General features: G+C 56.1%; 5 protein-coding genes across 5 annotated transcripts; 2 read left to right on the top strand and 3 right to left on the bottom strand.

The window, feature by feature from the left end:
• Window positions 1-1074: 1074 nt before the first annotated feature.
• CHGG_02738 (uncharacterized protein) lies at window positions 1075-1639 on the bottom strand (the record flags this gene model as incomplete). Its single annotated transcript, XM_001229253.1, has 2 exons — window positions 1075-1196; window positions 1321-1639. 2 exons carry the CDS (start codon window positions 1637-1639, stop codon window positions 1075-1077), a joined length of 441 nt encoding a protein of 146 aa, XP_001229254.1.
• Window positions 1640-2768: 1129 nt separating this feature from the next.
• CHGG_02737 (uncharacterized protein) lies at window positions 2769-4609 on the bottom strand (the record flags this gene model as incomplete). The annotated part of the gene is made up of 6 exons (XM_001229252.1): window positions 2769-2792; window positions 2858-3441; window positions 3500-4151; window positions 4238-4335; window positions 4444-4484; window positions 4566-4609. The coding sequence occupies 6 exons, from the start codon at window positions 4607-4609 to the stop codon at window positions 2769-2771; spliced, it is 1443 nt and encodes a 480-aa protein (XP_001229253.1).
• A 1336-nt stretch (window positions 4610-5945) lies between these two features.
• CHGG_02736 (uncharacterized protein) lies at window positions 5946-6890 on the top strand (the record flags this gene model as incomplete). Its single annotated transcript, XM_001229251.1, has 1 exon — window positions 5946-6890. One exon carries the CDS (start codon window positions 5946-5948, stop codon window positions 6888-6890), a length of 945 nt encoding a protein of 314 aa, XP_001229252.1.
• A 732-nt stretch (window positions 6891-7622) lies between these two features.
• CHGG_02735 (uncharacterized protein) lies at window positions 7623-8576 on the top strand (the record flags this gene model as incomplete). The annotated part of the gene is made up of 3 exons (XM_001229250.1): window positions 7623-7885; window positions 7960-8271; window positions 8402-8576. The coding sequence occupies 3 exons, from the start codon at window positions 7623-7625 to the stop codon at window positions 8574-8576; spliced, it is 750 nt and encodes a 249-aa protein (XP_001229251.1).
• Window positions 8577-9179: 603 nt separating this feature from the next.
• CHGG_02734 (uncharacterized protein) lies at window positions 9180-12781 on the bottom strand (the record flags this gene model as incomplete). Its single annotated transcript, XM_001229249.1, has 2 exons — window positions 9180-11997; window positions 12093-12781. The coding sequence occupies 2 exons, from the start codon at window positions 12779-12781 to the stop codon at window positions 9180-9182; spliced, it is 3507 nt and encodes a 1168-aa protein (XP_001229250.1).
• Between the last annotated feature and the right edge of the window lie 111 nt (window positions 12782-12892).

Below are 12892 nucleotides of genomic sequence, written 5' to 3'. Positions count from 1 at the left end.
GGGGCCGACGGCGTCGTGAGAAAAGGGAGAAGAGCGATCATCCGGAGAGGCTTGCCTCTTCGAGAGGGCTGGGCGATGATCAGATCCCGCCGGGGCTTGAGTCTATTTTCAATCCCATGGCACAGAATGGCCCTGGCAGTGTCTTCGATCGGACGGAAGGTATGAGTGGCGTGGGGCTTGAGAGCAAGAAGATCACGGAGGGCTAACATGTCTTGCTTAGGACGGATGGCGAAAGCAGACAGTATGCTAGGGTTCAGTCCGCTGGCCCATGATCATCGGTGGAGTACAACGAGCAATGGCGCACACAGTGGCATCGTTAGCCCTCCCACGCCTGGCGGTCCATGGGGATCGGGAATCCCTTCAAGCCCTTCGGAACTTGACTCAACAATGGTCCATGTACCAGGGAAAGGGAATGAAGGGGCCCAATCCGGCTCCGAACCTGCGGTGGAGGCAGACGCTGTGCCGAGGGCGACACTCAATTCGACAGAGCAGGAGCGAGAAGCAGGGACTTACGTGAACAGCTGGACAAGGTTTCAGAATGTACAGTTGTAGGGGCTCGCCAAGGGAAACGGTGAATTGCGATTTGTGGTTGGTTCAATGTATCTAGGAGATGGGGATAATAAGGTTCTGTTCGGAATGATACCATATGGAGAGGCGTTGATTAACTCGGGAGTTAAAAGGACTATATCACCCTAAGTGTTAACCGTGGATCTTGACCCCGGGAGATATCCAAATGGAATTTGCGTACATCGGGACCCTGCTAGAATGAATCCCGGAGACTGCTCGGGTATTATTACCATACAAAGGAAAAAGAAAACAAACCTAACCCCCCCAGACCGCTATGCACCGTGCCATATGCCATGCAGACTTTTTCTCTGCCATTCCGACCATATCTCGGAGCAAGTGGCGATATGCAGAGAAAATAATAATAATAATAAAAAAAGTCCTTCTTTCCGGCCTCAGCCATAAACCCAAAATATGGTAGCCACAAGAAGTTATAATCATGGCACTCAATTCGCGAGGGAGCTACCGTCTCCTGTCGTCCAGAGAGCGAGCAGTTTGTACCTAGGCATCTCAACTGCTCATGAGCTTGGCCATCTCATCCAACAGCTCCTGAAGGCGTTCGTCGGAAATCTTGTCGGCGAGAGAAGGGATCATCGTCTTGCACTCGTCGGCGCTGTCGCAGCAGAGGGAGCCTAGAAGCCACGAGCCCAGTCAGCCCACCGCACCGTATCCTCGAGATGGGAGCAACTCGACGCAAAAAGAAGAGATGAGACAAACGAGGGAAAAAAAATAAGAAGAAAAAAAAAAAAAACCAACCGATGTGTGCCCTCTCAAACTTAGTCAGCTCCTTATGCGAGCTCAGCAGGCGCTCGACGGCCTCGACGTTCTCCTTCTCCTTGAAGCGGGCGAACGCGTCGAGGTAGTCGAGCGTCTTGTTGAGCACGTCGGTCTCGTTGCGGTCCTTGCGGTCCTTGCGCCGCTTCAGCATCAGCGCGTCGATGACCAGCGACGCCTCCGACAGCGTCAGCGTGTCCACACCCTCGAACTCGCCCAGCTTGAGCACCGCGCCCGCCTCCTCCTCGCCCGGCGGCGGCGGCTTCGACCGTGATGTGGGCGCGTGGTTTTGGTCTGACATGTTTGTTTTGTGGGAGATGGGTTGTTTAAGAAAGGAGGTTTGGTTTGATGGTGGATGGGCGATCGTCGTGTGGCGTTCAGCACAGAGCGGGTTCTCTCGTTCTTGATTAGAGCCTTTACAGCGGGTGTATGTGGATTTTGGAGTCAATGGTCTTGTCGCCCGTGACGATTTGGCAATTCAGCGGCCAATTCTTCGAAAGGACGTGTAGTCGGGGTAGATAGTCAAGGTTCTTGTGTGGGATGTGTGTGCTAGGTTTTTGCAAGCTGTTCGCGGACTGCCTGGCTGCCTTTGTCGTCGTTCTCACAGTGCGGCGCTAAATTAATCGCACGGAACTGTGGAGCAAGGTAACGAGTGTGGTCGAGGCGTCACCGCGGGATCAACACATCCCTGGCTGCTTGGTGGGGCATTGCGGCTCAACATGAGCAAGGTGGGGGTCACGTACACCCTCAAGCAGCTCAACTAGATCGTTCTCAGATAGGTAGCTACTGTCTCTATGATTCTTTCACGAGCACCCAAGACTTTTGTTTCCATTAGCATGCTAGGTGTATTTGTGCTAGGTGTATTTGTGCTTGTATAAGGTATTCGGGTTGGCGCAGACCATGTCTGGCCCGGGCACATACATAGGTAGGGGAGACAGAGCACCCCCCAGGCTTCATTAATCGGTTGCATTGCGGTCCTAGCACCCCTTGGAATGCATGCTACCTCTAGCATCCTTGCTATCTTGCCCTGTGCGAGTCCCGCCCTACTGTGTATGCGACAATGTCTAGGGCCAGGGTACATCATGATCTCAATGTCCGACGTCCTGACGAGGAACAAAAGTCTCCCGCCTAACCAGCTGCTTCCAATAATTACTGGTGCGCTGCTATGCCAGGCCCTCCTATTCCTCTTAGCTGTTTCCCATCCGGGTTTGCCTTGCTTTCCCATTTCCCTCTCTAGCCCATTGTGCGCTGATGCTTTCCGGAACGTTGAAGCCGGGTAGACATGAGGGGTCAAGTGTCGAGTGCCGTAGCGCCATCTTAATGAAAAGCTGGGATCATGTCGGGATCCTTTAACCACTACAGCATTGTAGTCCAGTCAGAAAGCGTCGCACAGAGACCTTCCTCTTGTGTGATGCAGAGTGAGCACCTCTCTACAAGGCAGAGAAAACGAAAAGCTAAAACATCATGTCAGTAGATTGTAAATTGCACGACCGGTCATCTGCGGGAATTTTGCCCTTACATTATTTGTCGCGGCAATCGCAATGCTGTCTTCAAAGGGATGCCAGCTCATGTGCAGAATTTTCTTGTTGAAGTCAATCTGGTCCGCATCGGTTTCTTTTCGCATCCTCTGGCCTTGCCCTGGTGCCGCTGGGCTCCCCGCCCGTGAGCCACCCTTCTTTCCATTGGCAGTTGGGCTCGTGGCTGAGTTGATGGGCGTCGGCACTCCAACCTTCTTAGCCTTGAAAGCCGACTTGTCGGCCTGAAGTACTACTTCAACCTCCTGTTCGGGGTCCGATGGGTAGATCATGAAGTTGTTGTTGTAACTTCCCGTCATGACGTTCTTGCCATCACCCGAAAACACCACCTCAAACTTGTCGAAGATGCTGTCATTCTCATACGTGTCACAGAGCCTCGGTCTAAGATGCTCATGAATCGGTATGGTCTTGATGGGTTGCCTTTCCATGTTCACGTCCCAGATTTTGACCGTCAGGTAGTCGCGAGAGAGAATGTAACGGCCATCGTAGGAAAAGCGGACATCCGAGATAGATGAGATGATCTCAGAGAAGAATGACCTCGTGGAGGGATCCTCTTCTTGTTCAAACACTGCGGCTAGGTTAGCCACTACCTCCCGGGCTGGCGGAGAGTTTGTCGGGGCACTCACTCTTGGCATGCTGATCGCACAGGGCGCTCTCCCGCATGTCAGCTAGCTTGATAGTCCCCTTGGAACTAGCATACATGAACCAGTTGCAGCTCATTGGGTGGAACTCGGCCGCTGTGATCACCTCGGTCAGCTCCTCCATGTTTGCTGGCTTGATGTCGACGATGTTGAAGCTCTGATCCTGAATGTTGAGATTCCAGAGATTGATGCGCAAGTCGTCACTGCTGATGAATGTCTCCCCGTCGCTGTTCACCGAGATGCTGTTGATATGATAGGCGTGGGCATTAGCATACGTCCGTCGGGGCACAGCAGCCACCACGGTATCGTGGTGGGTCAGTCGCGGGAGCTTCAGGTCACTGGCATTGCGGAAGTGGGCGCTGGGAAGGGGCCGGGGGGCTCCGCCTCCTCCAGCTATGTTTGCCGGAGTGAGATCGTGGGAGAGGTTGTTTTCGGCCACAACCTTGAGGGACTTCTCAAACACCTTCCAGAGTTTGATGGTCTTATCGTTTGTTGACAGCAGATAATGAGAAGCGTTTTGTCGCCGGCACCACTTGATCTTGTTGATCTTCTCCTCTATCTCGAGCGATTTGAGATAATCGAACTCGGGCTCGTGTGACTGGAACTCGGTGTGGAACTTGTATTCGCAAGTCTTTTTCTGCCCGGGGCATCAGCAAGGGTTGTTGTTGAGAACAAGGGTGGTAGCTGGGAGCAGGCGGGGTGGGGCATGGATTTCCAACTGACTGTTTCATTGCGCTCAAATAGAACCACGCGGCCGCCCTTATCGCCCGTTGCCAGATAATTGCCCGTGTGGTCGAACTCTACAGTGGAGATGATATCGGCTAGAGTAGACTGAGGTCAGTACAACGCCAGGAGCAGATCCGCCATATGTTCCGGCATTGGATTCGACGTAGAAGACTTGGGCGAACCGCGGGGGCGTCCTGTCGTACCTTCTGTGATATCTTCCACATCTCCCTTATCACCGAAGCACCTGTGATTTTGTGATTAGCTCACGTGGAAACACGGCGTATTTTGTGTGGTTGAGGAGAGTAACGAGGAAGAATGAGCTTACTGGGTGAACTTCCATGTCGGTACATTCGCCTCTGCGTCCACCATCTTGACAATCTGGAGGAGCGGCAGGAGTCCGCCTCTACCAACAACTGTTGCCGAAAAAAAAAAAAAAGAAGTGGCAACGGTGACTAAACCGAGAGCGACGCGGTAAAATCCAAATCCAGATCAAGGAAGGGTCCCCGAAGTACCGGTTCGTGTCGGGGCGGCGGCGGCGGGACGAAGGCGGGGTTCGACAGTTGTGCCCGGGGTCCGTGGGAGCTGCGCAGGGCTAGCACAACGCAGGCGGATGTGGTGCGGGTTTCGGGAAGGCGGAATCCGAATAGAAGAGCTCAGGGCTGAGGGCTGAGGCTCGTTGTGATGGTCGGCGGGGAAGGACGCGGGAAGCGACTGTGCCACCTGGACGGGTTGGAGGATGGAACGGATCAAAAATGAAGGCAAAAAGAGACGACGGCCGACCCTAGCAGTAAGCTTGGTCTTAGTACATGCGTGGGTAAGTGCGGGGCAGAAACTTCTAAAATAGGACGTACGTGAGGTATGGGATGGGCTTGGGCCGTGGCCAACTGTGGTGTAGCTGAAAGAGCACGAATGTTGTTGGAAACAGGTTGAGCTTGAAATGACGGGGAGCCACTGTTGGCGCGAGCAATGGCTTTGATGGTGCTGCAGTGCGGTTCGGTGCGCCCAAATCGGCCAAACTGTTTCCAGGTTGGGGCCAAACGGGGTACCCAGAGCACGGGCGCACAGTGTGCGGGCACCTACCTACCTAGGTAGGCACCTAACTAGCCAGCGTTTTTCCCCGTACGAATATGGACCTGACGAGCTAACCTACGAATGTCCCCGCTTTGAACACTTCGCCTCACAAATCAGTGGGAGGAGGAGATGCCTGACCTACCAGCTCTTGAACCCGCTTCGGAGTCGTTCTCTAGCGCTGCCCTTCTTCCACTGCGGGCGGCTAAGACAGTCCGTCGTGTGGAGTGCCTCGGGCCGGGGTATGGAGGTACTCGGGCACTCAGCCCGAATCCAGGTTTTACTTAGAAAACAACCAACGAAATCGAGCTCTCATTGCCTTCCATCAAAAAAACCTCCTTTGTGCCATCCCGATCGAAGCACACCTAACCCGGGCCTGCGGGTGAGAACCTCCCGGTACCTTATTGGACTTTGGGCCAAAAAACACCGGGTTTCGATTGGGAATTACCACCGGGCAGCAACGCTCAGTCTCCCAACCGGATCGCATTTGCACCATTCACATGCAACTCATCGACCCGCAACGTGGACCTCGCTCGCTAACGACGGTTAAGTGAAGACTACCATCCGCAAGCACCGCACAGCCTCCATTGGCCATATCTGGAGTTGAGTCGTGCCCACGCTTGCCTAAATAGCCACAATGGAAGGCGCTGCTTCGGGCAACGAGCCCAACGACAAAGGCAAAGGCAAAGCCACTGCTGCCACTACCAAGCCGGACGAGGGTCCGGGTCGTGAGACGGGTGAAACAAATGGCCCCGGGGCATCGCTGCCTCGGATGGCCCAATCAGCGGCGACTTTCTTGCTATCGGGGCTACCGGAAGGGGGTTTCGGCGCCAGTCATGAAAAAGGGAACTCATCGCGGGCCGGCGAGGCGTTGGCCAGAGCGGGCGAGAGCTCCGTCCAGCTGCGGCCTAGCGCACAAGGAAGCGCGACCATGAGGATGGGACAGGCGCAGGCGCACGTGGCTCAAGAGGAGGCATCATTTGCCGCCTTTCTGGATAGTGGAAGCGCACCAATGCTCTCAGAACCAAATAGCATGGAAGAGGCTTGGCAGTCGGCCGTTCCTCCTGATCCGAGGCCCAGGGCCATAGGAACATCGGGACCGGTGCCACTCTCAGTCGCGGAACAGGAAGCAAGGGACGGTGTTGATGTTGCCGCCTTGCTGTCTGGCGACGGTGACCTCGATCCGGTGTTCGACCATACCAACGAACCCCCCGCGCTGAACGACCTGGCGGGGCTGCGCGAAGCGCTCTTCGGGGAAAGGGCCGATCAGGGCTCGTCATCGCCGATTTTATGGGATGATGTGCTTAATTTCATCCCAGAGTTCCTTCGAGCGCCAGATAACCAACTCTCATTGCATATGGGTACTTCTCACAGGGACGAAGCCTGGCAGACCTGGATTGACCAGTGGTCCCGCGTGCTTACCAGCTATCAAGACGAGGTCTGGGGCGATCTAAGCTCACTTGTCGAGGAGGCCCGCTCCGAGGTACAGCGGATAGAGGAGGCGAAACCGGGTGAGAAGCCCCCTGAGCCGACGGCTTTATTGCGGCTACGAGCCATCCTCGGTCATTTACGAGGACCTTAAATAACCACTCTACACTCCCGATACGTCTTTACTTGACCGTTCCGATATTCCAACCGGCGAGCTTCGCCCAACGCAGGAAAACGGGTGTGTCCTTGAACCCTCTAGTCGCCCCATGCCTTGTCACGTGGTTCCGTTCTTTCACAGCTCGCCAGATCGCGACAAGGCTGCCCCTCCTGGGCCGTGGTGTTGCATTCTTACCCCGCTGGCGCCCACCAAGCCAGGGTCCAGTATCTGGGTTGCTGGGCCAGCAATCGGATGACATCACCGAGATGCTTTTAGCCTTGTGGTTGGTCGGAAGTGTCTTCCCAAGCTTCCATCACCCACCAAACCAGACTCGTTGCGGTGCTGTGTTGTCCGACCTCTCGGCCTTCCTCGGGTCGTAGCCGGCGCAGCACACCGCCCTGCTCCCAGAAAAAGGCGCTCGTCCTGCTATCGCAAGAAGTGTTTCAGCGCCGCAGAGCTGCAGCCCAACGCCGCATCGCTTTTGTTTGTTTCCTGTAAATAACACTGCTCCTGCGGTTGGAGCAGCGCTGCAGGCTTCCTGCCGTCTCTTAAATCTATTTGCTTGAAGCTTCTCGCGCATACCCGCCTGCATAACGGATATAACAGGTACCTTGCTGTCCTCGTTGCTAAGCATCATCGTCCGCCATCACCTCTGTACAACCAGTGCCCGGATAGACCCCCTCCGCCAGCCGCTCCCACCCCACAGTTGGCTCCAAAATAAGGCAGAGGATGGGGATCAAACAACTGCGATACGGGCGGAACCCAGGTGGTTTGTTCTTGGTGCTTGCATGGGCATCAGTAGTTTGCGCCAGCCTGCAGCCCTTCCAGCCCGTCGAGACAGCAGCCCCCGTCGCAAAACGCCAGGAGTCCGGATGTCTCGCCAATTTCTTCAGCTGCGCCGACCAGGGTCCTGCGTTTGACGGCGTCTGCTGCCAAAACGGTCAACGATGCGCCCTCGACGCCAGCGATAGCCCGGCCTGCTGCCCTACCAAGTGAGTTGGCCTAGCACAGTCACCCACCGCAGCATAGACACCGCGCGCTAACAAGTCTGCGCTTCTCTTCCCAGCGCCGTCTGCACCGGCACCGCGCCAGAAAGCTTCGTGCCCCCCGGCCCGGCCGCCACCACAGCCGCCTCCTACGTCCCGAACGTCTTCTTCTCCTTCCCCTACGTCGCCACCTACTTCGCCAACCCGGGCCACTGCTCCGCGGCCATCAGCCAATGCAACGCAAACCACGCGGCCTGTACCTCGCAGCTGGCGGGTCAGGATGGCTCGGGGGCTGGGTACGCCGTTACCGTCGTGGTTCCGGGCGGCGGCGAGGACGACGGTGACTGCGGGGGGAGGGATCAGCGTCGACGCTGCCGCCGTTACGAGTATTTGTAAGTCTCATTCTGTACTTTTTCTCTGGCTTTTTCCTTCTTTCTCTCCCCCCCTCTCTCTATCTCGCTCTGTTGAATACCGGGAGCAATTCGCTTACCCCCCCCACCCAATAGGCAACAGCTTGTCCAGCGTGGCCTGCGGCGATCTTCGACCCAGCATGTGCACCATGACCGGCACTTCTACCGATGGCTTCTACTTCGGGACGGATTCGGGCAATGCGGCAGCGAGGCCGACGGGGGCAGCAGCATGCGCCGGACTAGTTGGTGCTGTTGCCGCAGGAGTGGCTGGGCTGGGGATCCTATGAGCAGCCAATTGGCGTAGGAGAGGTCACCGCGTTGTCATGCGTCTCGTTCCTTTCTCTTGGTCGTTCTTGCGGGCTGTGATCGGTTTGCCGACACCGGCAGCAAACGTATGGTTTCTCTTTCTCGGTGATCCACGTTGAGGACAAGTAACTTCACGAAGTCACGAATGAATGACCTAATACCCATCCTTCCTTGATTGTCAAAGGACCAGAATACCTGTGGTTGCACAGTGACCGCATTTCCAGAGTACGCGAGCTGTAACTGTCCCCGAATGCGTTCCTTGATTACCCGTTCCGATATATAACCCTTACCGCCTTGGTCCTTCTAAGTATCCCGCGTGTGTACGTACAACATTATATCTGCCACTCCGCCACCCGAAATTAAGGACAATTCGATCCTGACCTGTTGACACCCCCATTTTATGCGCCGTCGCTAAAACAACCAGAAAAAAAAACGGAAGCAAAAAAAAAAAAACCCAACACGACCCGATTTATGAAAGGGTCTGCAACTGCTACTTCAACAAGTCCAACAGCAGGTTACACGATATGGAAGCCACGAGGAAACCTCGTGAGCGACGGACCAAGGGGACCATCTCGTCCCACCAACTATCGTCTCTCGTCCACCACCTCAGCAGAACTGCTTAAAAGATCGACCTCGTGGTCAACTCTGTTAACACTGCCCTGGTTAACGAACCCGTAGCCAGTTGCTCCGCCGTTGGGTTCTTGTAGGTCGACCTGGGTAAACTCGTCTGTGAGCCCTGCAGACGAGCCGGATAGGCGTTTCTGGGACGGGGTCCGCTCAAACGGTAGCCGGGACGGCGTTGCTGCCGACGGAGAGAGATTCATTGGCCGATCAGTCTCGGGTTGTAATAAGTGCGATTCCCCCTTCTGAGAGCTGGTCCACGAATTCCGTTTGGAGCTCTTTCGGGGAACATCCGGGACTTTCAGATCGCCATCCGCGTTATGCTGCGGGTTTTCACTCGGTAGGTTGGCGGTATTTGCCGTGGTGGCGTCCTCGGACGCGATTGGGACTAAAGGGGGGTCGTCTGAGCTGTCCTCCTGGGACCTCCGTCGGCTGTTGAGTGGCTCTCGTTCCGGTGACGTTACGTGTGAGGGACCTGCAACCTTGCCCCCCTGCCGCTCGTCCTCTTCATCTGACTCGATAGGTCCGTTCCGCAAGACACCCATTGCGACTGGTATCCCTTCCGGCGGGGGCTCATCCTCAAAATTACCGCCCGCAGCTCGCATGGCGGGTGGCATCCGTGAACTCCTGACCACCTCAAATCCTTTCCCTTTGTCCTTTGCTTTATTCCCAAACAAGCCCCAGAACCACCCCGTCGCGGATGGGACCGGCCTGGTCGGGTCCGCCGGCCCGGTCCTCAATTTACGGTTCGGCGCGTCCGAATTCAGCCGCTCACCCCTGACCCCGTAATAGAAATCCACCTCACGGGTTGAATAGTCAGCTCGTGGGGCGAAAGGTACAATGTAGGGTGCAGGCGTCACGTCTCTAGATATCTGGGCCCCGATTTCCGCAGGATCTCCAAGCATGCCGGTTCCAGGCTGGCTCAAGCGTTTCTGGGACCGTTCACCGCCTTGCCAAGTCCCGGCCGTGTTGGAAGTCGGCGAAGACGGCGCCTCCAAGGTCGGGCGTCGCTGTCTCGGTGGACGATAATAGGGATCTGGTGTCTGCATACCAAAGGGGCCGGGGTGTCGGAGTACTTGTTTAGGTGATGGCAGATAGGAGAAGGTACTCGCCTCGCCCGGTGTTGTCGGGGTGAAGGAGCTTGCACCGCTGTCGAAATTTCGGGCTGGGGTATCAAGGCTCAAGTTATCCAAAACGGATGAGCTTCTCTGGCGGCGATGCATCAACATCCCGATACTTCCGGCCGATTCGCTCCGGACACGGCCACTGGGCATAGCGTATCCGGTTTTGGACACTTCGTCGGCGTCAAGCATTGCCGAGCTGGATAGCTGGCTGTGTCTAGATGGCCCATTCTCCCGTCGGGACATGCGACGCGATAGTTGACGCATCCCAAAAATCTTGGATAAAGCACCCCTCGACTGTCCGCGGATGTCATCTCCGCCGGCTCCAAGCATCCGGGCGAGAACCTCAACTATGGTCTGCACGGCGTTAAGGAGGAAGCCAAGAACGAGCACGCCGGCATGGGTGACGAGGATAGCGTAACCAATCCAGCCTTTGGGTCCATCGGTCACTCCAAGTGAAGGAATGAAAGCTACCATCAAAAGAACCGTGATGAGGCGAAGGGCGGAAAAAAGGGTGTGGTAAGCGTTCATGGACGTCGGGGAGTGGAAGGGTCGAAAGGCGTGAAGGGTCAGGATTTGTATCACCTCGCAGATGGCGAGGAGGACCACCTGGGCTACCCCTGCGGGCTGAACGGCTCCAATGGCGATGCCGCGGACGAACGTGAGGACGACCGGGATTAGCGTAAAGGCGGCGGCTTCATCGGAATAAGTGTTGTAGAGCGGACCGTAGAGAAGTAATGTAGGGAGATCGTCGAACAAGAATGCCCTCGGTTTCGTGGTTGCGATGAGGTAAAGTAACCAAGCGGCAAAACCGACGATCAGAATCAACGTAACAACCGCCAAGGTGACTGCGTAAGCCGGTGAACCGCTGGCGACGACCAGCTGAAAAGTTGACAACGCTACAATTGGCAGCAGGAAATAGTTGAAAACAATCCTGATGACGTTCCCCAGGGTGAAAGGAATATTCTTGGCACGAAGGTCCTCCTCCGGTATCTTCTTCACGAAGCGATAAAGCCACTGGGCGAAGAAGCCTGCCTGGAGGAGCACAATCATGCAGCCGATGATAACGAGCAACCATACCATCATCCCAGCCCATATGTCGTCGACGTTGCCCATACCGACCAGCTGGGCAAGATCCTGCAGACCGTATATACCGTCTGTGATGTAAATGCCATCCCGCACGCTGATCCACCCGGGTTCCTTGCTCACGAAGGTCTGGTTAAACATCAAGGTCGCCCAAGACCCCTGGCTGACGATAGGTTGGTAGAAGCCTGGGTAATTCAGAGTGAGCCCTCCCGTGAGAACGACGAATTGGATGTACTGCAGGCAATCCCCGAACCCGGGTGTAACGAGGCGGAGAAGGTCTGGATCGCGGCCGTAATTGGAGCTCCACTGGAAGATGTCGGCTGCCCCCCACGGGCTGAAGATGCCGGCAAAGACAGTGGCCACGCCCACAAACAACAACACGAGCAGTGGCAGAAATTTGAGCAACCAGGCCAGATCCCCCAAATCGGGCGTCACGGCAGCCGAAACACACCCAATGTCGGTCCCTTTGGCATCTCCATATATGATGATGAAAGTTGCCGTAAAGGACGAGAAGGCGTAAGACGAATAGAAGTCGTTGCTCATGGTTACGGATGGCAGGACGTACGGAAGTAGACTATTCATCCGAGCCCGGTCAGCATCAGAAGTTGATGGAGGGATTGGCCAGCCGGCCCAGCCAAAATACAATACGGGAGCAAATCAAAAACTTACCTTGAGTTGGCCTTGACGAAGACAGCCCCAGGTGGGCACGAGGCATTGGTTAGTGATGTGTTGCAAAAGTTCGTAAGGTCACTCCAAGGTTCGTAGGTCAGGACATTGACCTTGCTCCGGAGGGTCGTGAGTTTGGGGTTCGGCACGTCCGGCTCAGGCTCGTCTATAATCTTGCCGTCGGTCCTGGTCGGGTCCTTCCAGTCCGGACTCTCGGGCGGCGGCAGCACAACATCGGTGAAGGCCCCCTTCACATTTCCCCACATGGTTACACGGAGCGTGTGCTTGGGATCCGTCGCGTTGAACGAGGCGTCGACCCACTGAGGGACCCATTGCAGCGGCGTAGGTATGTTATTGATGTAGGACGCGGACAGGCAGTTTTCGAAGGGGACGGCGGCGGCCGCGGCAGGACGGAACAGGGCGCTGAGCACGAGGATCAGGGAGGCGAGGGCAACGAAAACCGATGGTCGAGGCAGGGAGCGAGGAAGGCGTTTTCTCTCAGCAGTATTGTTGGACAACAAAAAAGTGGAGGGACCGGTCGGGCAGATCGCGGAGGAGAGCGAAGGCGGGTAGCAGGGCGGTACATGCCCGGAAGGTCGCCGACGCCCGCCGGCACGGTCGTTACGGTGGGCACCACATAGCTCGGGCTCGAACTCGGAGGACAGAGGGCCAAAAGTATCAACCGTCGGCATGATTAGATCCAGTCCGGAAATGGCAAGTATGTCGACGACCGGCTGACTCGAGGCTCAAAAGGAGGGACGGGACCTGGGAGCGAACAGTGGGCTACAGGGAGCAGGAACCTA

The sequence above is a fragment of the Chaetomium globosum genome, genomic scaffold (assembly GCF_000143365.1).
Source record: "Chaetomium globosum CBS 148.51 scaffold_2 genomic scaffold, whole genome shotgun sequence".
Lineage (NCBI taxonomy): Eukaryota > Fungi > Ascomycota > Sordariomycetes > Sordariales > Chaetomiaceae > Chaetomium > Chaetomium globosum.
This window is presented reverse-complemented; position numbering and strand designations above follow the sequence as displayed.